At 36.4% G+C, this 10259-nt stretch overlaps 2 protein-coding genes across 4 annotated transcripts in view; one reads left to right on the forward strand and one right to left on the reverse strand.

Moving 5' to 3' along the window:
* LOC132700383 (uncharacterized) overlaps positions 1-7695 on the forward strand; it is an 81388-nt gene extending 73693 nt beyond the window's left edge. For both annotated transcript variants that reach the window (XM_060667667.1, XM_060667659.1), the window contains exon 7: positions 566-7695. In XM_060667667.1, the coding sequence (XP_060523650.1) occupies positions 566-856 (291 nt within the window). In that variant the 3' untranslated portion in view covers positions 857-7695. The remainder of the gene's footprint in view (positions 1-565) is intronic.
* A 1164-nt stretch (positions 7696-8859) lies between these two features.
* On the reverse strand, positions 8860-10249 carry LOC132697940 (small ribosomal subunit protein uS17). Of its 2 annotated transcripts, none has more exons than XM_060663730.1 (4): positions 10129-10249; positions 9627-9743; positions 9061-9266; positions 8860-9007 (listed from the first exon to the last, which is right to left on the reverse strand). In XM_060663730.1, the coding sequence occupies exons 1-4, from the start codon at positions 10180-10182 to the stop codon at positions 8884-8886; spliced, it is 501 nt and encodes a 166-aa protein (XP_060519713.1). In that variant the 5' UTR covers positions 10183-10249; the 3' UTR covers positions 8860-8883. The 2 variants fall into 2 exon arrangements, with proteins under 2 accessions (XP_060519713.1, XP_060519704.1); XM_060663721.1 differs by lacking the exon at positions 9627-9743 and adding an exon at positions 9788-9913 and having other exon boundaries at positions 10129-10227.
* Positions 10250-10259: the final 10 nt, after the last annotated feature.

Consider the following 10259-nt stretch of genomic DNA (forward strand, 5'->3'; position numbering starts at 1 on the left):
AAGGGCTATAGACAAGTAAGTCCTTACAAGCCTTAAAACTGGTACGCATTGCCTTCACTTCGAAACGATTAAAGTATACATAATTCATTTTTAATTTGCGGTAATTCATAGGTCATTCACATCACAAATTACATTTGAGAAATAAATGCTTATAAATCATCGATTAATTGTCGTAAAACACAGTAAATCTTGGCAAATCTTTCATATATCACGGATTACATCACTTTTTACGCATAAATGCTTGTAAATCATTGATAAATCATTGTAAACCGCCGAGACAGTGCTGTAAATCTCAGCTCATCTTCGGAAAATCTTAATAATTCACCGTAAATCAACGTATACTATCATAAATCACTTTTGACTAACGAACCATTAATGGATAAATTGCCATAAGTTTCGCTAATTATTCGAGAATCCTAAATAAATCACCGCAAACCATAACAATTTGAATGGTAATGTACATAATAAAACTTTTCGCAAACAGATGTGTATAAATCCCCTAAGACTCGGGTAAATCGCCAATAACCAAACTAACTATAGACCGACTATTACGCCATTGTTCCAGGCTATGGAGCTAGACGGAACTTTAGACTCGAGCAACTCCGGCGGACGTGCTTCGGGCGATTCAGGTGGCGTTGCTAAACAACCGGAGAAGAGATCGAGGAAAATTTCACGACCTCGCAGTCTGACCAACCTCGTGTGGGAGATCAGAGAACACCCGGATATCTCAATGCCGCCGGTGATCACTGACAAGCCGAAAAAAATCGTCGACCCGGCCGCCATAGTGTACGCGTACAAGAAACACTTCAAGCACTCGTTGAACGAGCAGAGGAACAGAGGTACTCTTTATTTGTAAACTTAGAGTTTTTCAAGTGGTGGCGATATTCGGGTGGGACGTTCGGTTCTATCAGTCCGAGTGACTTTGAAGGTCATTTGCAAGAAAAATTAGTTTTTACTATGACTTACTTATGGCCAATGGGCATTATGTTTGCGCACTCTTTACCTACCGATTTGGTGGAATTGTTTATTTTCTACCACCGCAGATTCGATACTGGTAAGGATAACGCGTAGATATGGAAAAATGTGAAGTATAGATTACGTTTTTCATCTCTCTCCAAATAAGCATTGACAACTACATAGTTTCAGCACGTAAAGGCTGACCCTTTTCATTCGTACTAAAAATATTATAATAGATGAGACGAAAAAAAAACATTGGTTGCCATATAAATCGAAAACTACGAAATAAAACACGAAAATGTTGAGACGGTGCCATCTACGGAAATTACTAATAATTCACCGTAGGTTTACTAGATTGTATATCAAAAATAATTAATACATCACTATAATAATTTAAATACAGTTGTGAAAGAGTGAAAGAGACGATTAAAAATATAAATCCAAAACTACGGAACAAAACACGACCGCAGAAAATGAATTCCCTACTTCCTTGGCAAGGTAATAAGAAATTGTTCCACATGTTCGCCCCTTACCAGAATCGGGTCTTCTTCGGGGAGGGAGGAAAATGGTTTTCGGGACTGCTAAAACCGAACGACCCCCCCACCACCCCCTACCACCTTACTAGTACCGTCGCCAGTCGCTGACGACACATGATTTTTCGCTATTTGTGATTTTACGTATAATGTGTAACTTTTAAAAAAGTAATTTTCCGTTTTTTTTTATTAATTGAGACTTGTGATTTGTAGGTTTAGGGTTTTTGTTTGTATTTTTATCGGAGTGCGTTGGCAGTACTGTTCCGCTTGAAGTTACAATAATGGAACCACACGAATGTGTTGAAGTACCGGCGGAATTTATTTGAGGTTTTTATTAATTAAATTTTATTAAAGTGATTGGTTTATACATAAACTATGGGTCGGAAAAAAAAACATGAGAGGCCTAGGGGCAATGTTTATTTGTCGGCAAAGCAGAAGCGTGCCATTTTATAGTTCGAAAATGTTAAGTCCGCCGCTGGTCAAATTAGATCCTTTTAGTTTGTTAAAGTTGGATGTCACTTCCCAAACAATGTTTCTATGGGGATATTTTTATTTTTTTGCACAAAAATTACATATTTTAAAGAAATTTCCATGAAAGAGCAATCTTGATAGTAAAAAAAATACTGGTTTTGGAGTTATTTGTGGTTTTAGCAAGTAATGCTGGCCGAATTAATATATTATTTTATGTAAGAAAATAAGGTAATTGTGATTGGTTCATAAACAGCTAGAAAATGAAAAAAATGGTTATGATTTTGAACTTAAATTTCAGAAATTATGCACATAACGATTTTTTAGACCCCTTTCATAGGCATTTTCGGGCACATCTATTAATCTAGGGTTATTTTTTAATATGCTTACGATGGAGTATAACTTACATAAATTCCTCTCATTATATACGCCTCTGACGCCGTAAATACTCGAGCATGCACATTAATTTCACACAGTACTTCGCAATTTTAATATTTTGTACAGAATTTTATTTTGAACACACTTTCTTTATGGGCTATTTTTAGGTCCTGCACAAAAATTAAAAATTTCGAAACAATTTGATATAAAAAGTCAAAAATTACTGTTGAGGAGTTTTTCTGGTCTAAATTTATTATGATTTTTTTGTGCCCTCGTCTCTTTTGGCACTTTCGGACACATTTATTAATGAAACTAATGTTATTTGATAGTATTCTATTTATCCTTGAAAGTAACTGAACGTTTTTTGAAACACCCTATACTTTAAATTGGATGAAAGATAACCCAGACCCATAATTTAGAAATCAAATTTCATTTGGTTTTTGAGATCTATCAATGGAGCTAATTTGGTTCACCGAGCCGGAAACACCCTGTATATAGTGGAATAAATTTCCTATCGGTCTGACCAAATAGGAAATCTAAACGAACTTTTTGCCGTCGTTTCTGAGCATCGAGCATCGTTCACGTAGAGTCCCAGCCCGGCATGGCAGGCGAATTGACATAAAAATCGTATAGGAGAAACAATTTGCCACCGTGCGTACCGTGTAGGAATAATAAACGTAAATTCATTATGTCCAGCACGTACTACGAGGACGACTCGACGATCGAGTCCAAAGACCCCGGCCAGTTCCTGCCTTCGGTCGGCTGATGGTATACTATAATAGTACGCGCGTGCAATACGTGCGTTTGTCCGTTTTTCGTCTTTGCGTTGGCCGATTTGGGGTATAGACCATAGAATCCCTAGTAAATATCGGAACGCGAATTAACCAAGACTAACTAATTTTCTGGCGTTAGGTGGCGGTAAATTTGAATTATTACAGAGAAAACTAATATAATTGCAATATTTCCCAAATACACAAAATATTGTTATGGTTACCCAGTGCTACAGATACACAGGGTGAATAAGATAATGTTGAATTTTTAGACGGCCAACATATCTGGTCTGGATATAACTAAACTTCTGTTTTTTAAAATGAAACGCCCTGCATGTTTTTTTAAATAATTTTATGCTTGTTATTAGCTTTAAAAAGATATAAGATATAAACCAGCGCAGGCAGACTAAATTCAAGAGAGGAGCTTTAAGAAAAAGGCGAACAATAATAAATAAAAATTGGATAGTTTTCGAATTTTATGGATCCATCACGAATTTATCCTGATCAATAAATACCCCCAACGTTCTACCCAATTTCAACTATTCCAACTGGTACAGATATAGATGGAAACGCAAAAATCCCTCACTCTCTATTATTAGTTGATGCAGACAAAATATTTACGTCCGTAGAACAAAAACAGAAATGCACATCTAAACTCCGTATCTGCTCGGTGGTAATGCAAAAATTTCAAATGCCAAATATCAAACAAAAATGTTCCTAACCATTTTGGTAAATTTCATACCTAAAACTAAACACAATTGTCAATATCAAAAAGTTCGAATACTGGCAACGTTGCTGCCAGTGGCTCCGGGTTTCGCTGACATTTAGTTAAATAAATATATTGAAAAACGCACATTGGTAACGCAAAGGCATAGACCGGTTTGTTTAGTCTGTGATGGCGGGTAAATATTCATTGGCGTACGTTTTTTATTTTTAAAAACTTTTTTGTTTGAATGGAGTATATAATCTTAGCATGCAACTTTTGACTTCCTGGCTTTAGTACATTTTTCGCGCAATTCTCGGCCAAATTAAAAAAAACAATCTTCTGCTGAGAATATTTCTTCGCCCCTATCGATATGAATAAAAGCTTTAGGTAAAATCTTCGTTCCTTCTGTTCCGCGGTTCTTAAAAATATTATGTATTCCATCAAGATTAAGTTTGTCCAGAGGCGATTATAGAGATAAAAACTGGCAACTCCGCAAGTCAGATCTGTGATTGTGATGTGTCATTTAGCTTTAGCTTTTTAAACTTCAATGTCTTGTAAGTATTGCAACCTATCAGGAATATAAGAAATTTGATAACTTTTTGAATAGCGATTTAGTCATTTTAGTTTTCTCGTTTTTTATACCATAGAAGGGGAAATTGGCTCACCTAGGAATTTCAGTTATTTGAAAAAATAATTTTAATATATCAATGACCAAAAAACTACTTTGATAGGTTATATTATCAAAGTTTCTTTTTATTTTTACTCTAATGACCATGATAGCTAAGATCATTCGACCAATCTTATCGTAATAAAGTTGAAACCATAAACTTCAAATGGAAATGGAAATGGAAAGAATTTCAGTGTATGCACGGGCATATTTATTAAGCCAACCTTCCACACCGACGAAAACCGAAAGTTAGGTTAGGTACGCGCCTCATCCTATTTAAATAAAGTCCAACGCGTGACCGTAGATACCCAGCCACCTTCGATGGAAAACCGGTCGAATGAGAGAACAAACCCAACGTAACACATTTACACGCGCACACACACACACCACTAAAATTATAAATTTAAATGCGATGAGGGGCTCGCGCTCCAACTCAACCCATGTGGGTAATACATATTATATTGTATGGTACGTCTTACGCCCATGCTATATATGCTTATTATACATACATATATATAGGTAGGTACGTATACGGTCCGTGGCTGATTGCAATGCAAATCGCTCGGTGAAACAATAGACAAAAAGAGAAACAATTAACGAGACCCATCGCGATGGAAACGAAAACCATTGAGAATGGGCAAGGCGGAGAAAGCAGGATGTCGAGATAAAAGTGTTTTTTTTATCGGGTTCTGTTGCACACGCACACCTCTGTAACCGTCGAGTAGTACACTGAACGTAAGTTAGTTGCGTCCGTAGCTGACGGCAGAAACATTTAAGTCAACTTAAACCACAAATGTAGACAAATTTGTCCTGTGATAAACATTTCGCATTCCACATCTCTAATCTTCAAAAAATTTAACCACTAACTAAAAATTTAGCGCTGACGTGGCGACTATCGTCACCAGCGTGCTGTCACTCATTAGCAAACCTTTTAACTAAAATTGAACCGTATCCCTGTGTCGTGTACTTTTCTATCTATAATCTGCGATCCGGATCGACACAACTACACGTGTACTGGCAATGTTGTCGATTACTTTTTGTGGGACCGCACGCAACACACGCTCCAATCAAAAGTTTTTATGCTCCGCGTTTGTATAATAATTGCACACCTGAACATGCGAGATCACGAACGTATTCGCCGCCAGTTACGTCTAAAACTTTTTCGTCGAATTTCACGCGACGCACAATGGGACCGGAAATGGGTGGCTGTTTCTTTTTTTTGTTGGTGCCGTGTTTTTTTAAAAGCAAATTGCTCTCTTTTAACCTTTAGATTGGCATAATAGTTAGGATAATCTAACATAACCAAAACTAACCCAAGTATAGGTTATGTTGGCAACGTAGAAAATGAATTGAATGATGACGGACCATAACGTTGGCGCAAAAAAAGGAAAAGGTGTAATTTTTGTTTTCCGTCACCTTTGAAAAGGAACCCTTTCAAATAACGCACGGTAATGGTGTATGTGATTACGTGAACACCTTGTACCCAACACTTATTAATTATAATCACTAATATATTTATATTAAACAAAATTTATTGACCGGAAATTATCATAAAGCGGAGACTGAACGGGTCCGCAGACGTAAAAAAGACTGTTGAAAATTAGATTCAATACACTTTGCCGGTTCGTAGGCTGTTTTTGCTACAATGAATAAGCATAATATTAATTCGAAGGTGTAAGTAACAGTAACAGTACTCGAATTTTAATGTAAAAGTTGTTCTAACCGCGTTATGCAACGACCAGGCAATAGGTAGTCGGCTATTATTGCACCAGTGATCTTCGAGGCATAATATCCTCAAAATTAATTTGATCTCGTTTCTCTTGTGGTCTGTCGTTCGTTCTCGCCGGGACACAGAATAGATTAAATGTCAAAATGTCGCGGGGAGGCCAATCCGTCTCGACCCGTAGGTAATCTAAGTTTCATTAACCCGTTTGTCCGTTTTTTCACCTCGAGTTATCTGATATCATACAAATTAACGATTAGTATTCAGAAAAACGGCCTCGCATAGTTTCAGGAAAAATATCCGGGCGACGATCTATCGGATGCGTTTTACATGTTAATGGTATTCAGTGGTATGTATAATCAGAGAAATATATTTAAATAATTGTCCCGAATCCTATAAGCAGTGTACGATAATTTCCCCATTAAATTGGCGGTTATTTTGAGGAACTGCGCCGAGGTTATAGCCATCTTGGTACAGGTGTTGAATATTTATGGGTATCACAAAAAAGAGTGAATATTGATAATTAATTCTTACAAAACGAAATCGAAAACCATGGTGGGAAAATAACTTTGTTATTTCCTGGAAGATCCTTTCGGTATATAAAAACATTTGTTCTTGGTTTTCTAATGATAGTCAAATATTTTACTTATAATTATATTACTAATATAATTTTAAATTGAGGATCTATTTAACAGACTTACTTTATGCTGCTTAATTTTAATTCGCCATTCTTCGAAGTTTTAATGTGTCCCTCGACCGCAAACGATACCCTACAAATGAAATTTAACGTTTTCAATGCACTGATTTCGTTGTGCAAATTCTAAATTCGGTTTGGCCGATATACGTCATAAACGACACAACTTAGACTGGTGCCGTATTTCGTAAATTACGACTGTCGCACATATCGTGGGGGTTGCCGTTTATGACGCATTAATTTGGCAATCATGATGCGGAATAAGCGTGGACCATAAATACGTCGCAAATGAAAATCGTTTGGAGACTGACCAAAAGAGTTCTGCCTTTTCCTATAATTGTGATTTTTAAAACGGAACGGTACGCCAACAAAGCTGATTGCCATATGTATTTAGGCAAGTTATCGAAGCTTACATTTTCATCTGTGATGAAACAGTTATACCGTTTGGTCTTTCTAACTCAGTGTCACAGTTAAGTTCATTTAGGATGTTTTTAGACGAACTGCTGTATTTTCTACGACGCATGATTTAGAATGCTTGTACATTTTTTCTACGTCATCAAACAACGTTATTTTAGGACGGCGAAAGGGTAGCTAAAACTTAACCGCAGTAGTTGAAAGAATAATGTAAATGAATTTAAAAGTATGTTATATCCCACACATCAAGATGCCTTTAATCTGTGCTGTAATATTTTCGAAAACGTATTTTAATCAACATAAAAGCGCTCGCTGCATGTATTTTGGTATTTAAAAAATTTACTACGCACCTATTCTATTGTTATTACCGCATATTGATAATTGATCAGTGTATTTATTTACTTTGTAAGATAATAAACAATTTGATGTTTCCAAGTCTTTTTATTTGAAAGGGTTCGTTCACCTGGAACAAAATTTGGTAACTTTAATTTTAAAGTATTGTAAATCGCTTAGGTGGGCTTCACATATACGATTCTACGGGTTTCACAAAGAAGTCTGAAAGCTGAAAAATTCGGTCAAGTTGGATTGGATTTCTTTTATTGTGAAACGCGTCACGCAGTGCTTGAATTAAAATAAATGGCGATGTTTTGCGACTTTTTTGAGACAACAGTGGCACACCAACCTTGGATGTTAAATATAGAAGAATCACGTCGAAAAAGAGGGTAGGTCCGCGTAATGAAACACGCCATATTTACCCAGTTTCATTAAGTTAATGGCTTTTTCTGCGCTCTATGTTGATATGTAAGTATAAGTGTAATAATATGTCCATTAAATTAGTGTCCGTAATTGTTGCCGCGTTCATTTTCATGCAAATGTCAAGATTCGTCACGTTTTCTGTATTAGAATGTGCACCCGGTGCCCAACATTTTGAACGTGCCTTTGTATTTACGTCTCCAAGCAAACAACGATCAATTTTTTTTTTATGAATACGAGTTAGTTTGTCCTCAATCAGTAAAACGAAAAGACGTAAATCCGAGTGTCAAACAGCAACAAGGTGTCATATTAATTATAATTGTAATAACATGAAGTCTCCTCTAAAAAAGTCAGCACAGAGCAATAATAGTATTCTGTCTTGTCCGAAAAATATGCGCTCCCCCTACCGTTCCTGCGAGAAAAAATCATCCGCTCGACATTCTCTTGTGTTCCGCTACGACTCGCCAGATGGCGGCGTACATTTTATAAACAAAAGTTTTTCACAGAATTTTCAATATCTTTTCTTGAGTAAAATACAGTTCCAACCGCAACCATTCCTATTCCGAAATTTGACACATATAGCTGTGAAATATCAAGACAAAAGTTAAAGCTCATATTTAGGTTTAGCATACCACTATTTATGGTAATAATTTTGCTAAATATCTACTTACTATCTTGTGGTGCTGAAATGAGAACCCTTTTAACTTTCCCCAATTCGATTTTCTTTATATTCTGTTTTTTTTAAGTGCCAGTTGTAAAAATATTTCTCATATCCAGGAAATACAAAAATACTACATTCTTAATAAACAATTTATTACAATTAGAACTTCCTGAAGCTCTTCTTTGAACCGATACCCTTTGACACCTTCAGTACATTAAACCTGACAGTTTTCGATAAGGGTCTGCATTCACCAATAGTAACCACATCCCCAATTTCAACATCTCTAAAAAAAATAACCAAATTAATTAATTGATTCCTGTACCTGCTTCAAAATACCTGAAGCATGGAGATAGATGAACGGACATGTTTCTGTGTCTCTTCTCGAACCGATTGTATTTCCTGATGTAATGCAAATAGTCACGCCGAATAACGATTGTACGCTGCATTTTCATCTTCTGAACGACACCAGTCAAAATACGACCCCGGATGGACACATTGCCTGTGAATGGGCATTTCTTGTCTATGTATGATCCTTCAATTGCCTAAAGAAGATCACAGTCCTCAAATTACTTTACACACAATTTCTATTGTGAGATTCTACTAGTACCACACAAATATTACACACTGCACCTGCTGTTAAGACCAGGATACTAAAATGACACCCTACCCTCAAAAAGCAAACCGCATGCAATATTGTTTCCTCAACTTGAGTAACAATTTCATATTCAAACTTATTTTATGTATCATGCAATACTCTTTGAAATATGATACAAACTTCTCTAATAAAAGTCAATATCAGCAACACATAGAACTGCGACCAACCAATACCAGATAATAGTAGCCAGAGAGCGATCCTTGCACCCATTAGCCCGATTACCAAAAAAAAATATATCCCAACAAACCTCTCTGGGGGTTTTGAAACCTAACCCGACGTTCCTCGACAATCGAGTAACCTTCTTTTTCTTGCCTGGTTTTGGGTTTAAAAATACGGTGGGTTGCTTTTGAAATGCTCTCTCAGTCTAAACAAACAAACGCAAAAGATTAAATCTGGGTAAAACTGTACCTCCCGGGGCGTCTTAAAGCCCAGTCCAACTTCGCGGTGGTATCGAAGAGATTTCTTCTTCTTGCCACCGACACCCTTTTTACGGTTTAAAAATATCGTAGGTTGTCGCTGAAACGCCCTTTCGTTCTGCAAAATCAATCGGATTAAGTGAGACGCTAGTTTTCGCGGTTAGAAACCACGTGCGACCAAAAATGGGCAGACTATTACACTTAAGTGCTTAAAAAATACTTTAATTAGAACGAAATTCCACGGCGGACGACCGTGGCGAAATTTAAAGACATTTATATAAAATGCTACCATAAAAACGAAAAAAATACATCCGAAAATGTAAGATCACATACCTGATCCGCCATTTTGCCACTAAAAAGGAGAATGTCAGAGATCAAAACTACCATTTTTGCACTAGATTGAGAGCTCTTCTTCTTTATACGTAACTTGTGAAAACATCTCAATAATCTTGGGAAAAAATACT

Source organism: Cylas formicarius, unplaced genomic scaffold (assembly GCF_029955315.1).
Source record: "Cylas formicarius isolate icCylForm1 unplaced genomic scaffold, icCylForm1.1 PGA_scaffold_10__41_contigs__length_53128322, whole genome shotgun sequence".
NCBI classification, from domain to species: Eukaryota; Metazoa; Arthropoda; class Insecta; order Coleoptera; family Brentidae; genus Cylas; species Cylas formicarius.

Coding starts and splice junctions, on each gene's coding strand:
- LOC132697940 (XM_060663721.1), bottom strand. CDS start 10,182: ATGGTAGTTTTGATCTCTGACATTCTCCTTTTTAGTGGCAAAATGGCG. Junction 9,914..10,128: donor GTGGCAAAATGGCGGATCAG/GTATGTGATCTT, acceptor TTGATTTTGCAG/AACGAAAGGGCGTTTCAGCG. Junction 9,008..9,060: donor CATCTATCTCCATGCTTCAG/GTATTTTGAAGC, acceptor TATTTTTTTTAG/AGATGTTGAAATTGGGGATG.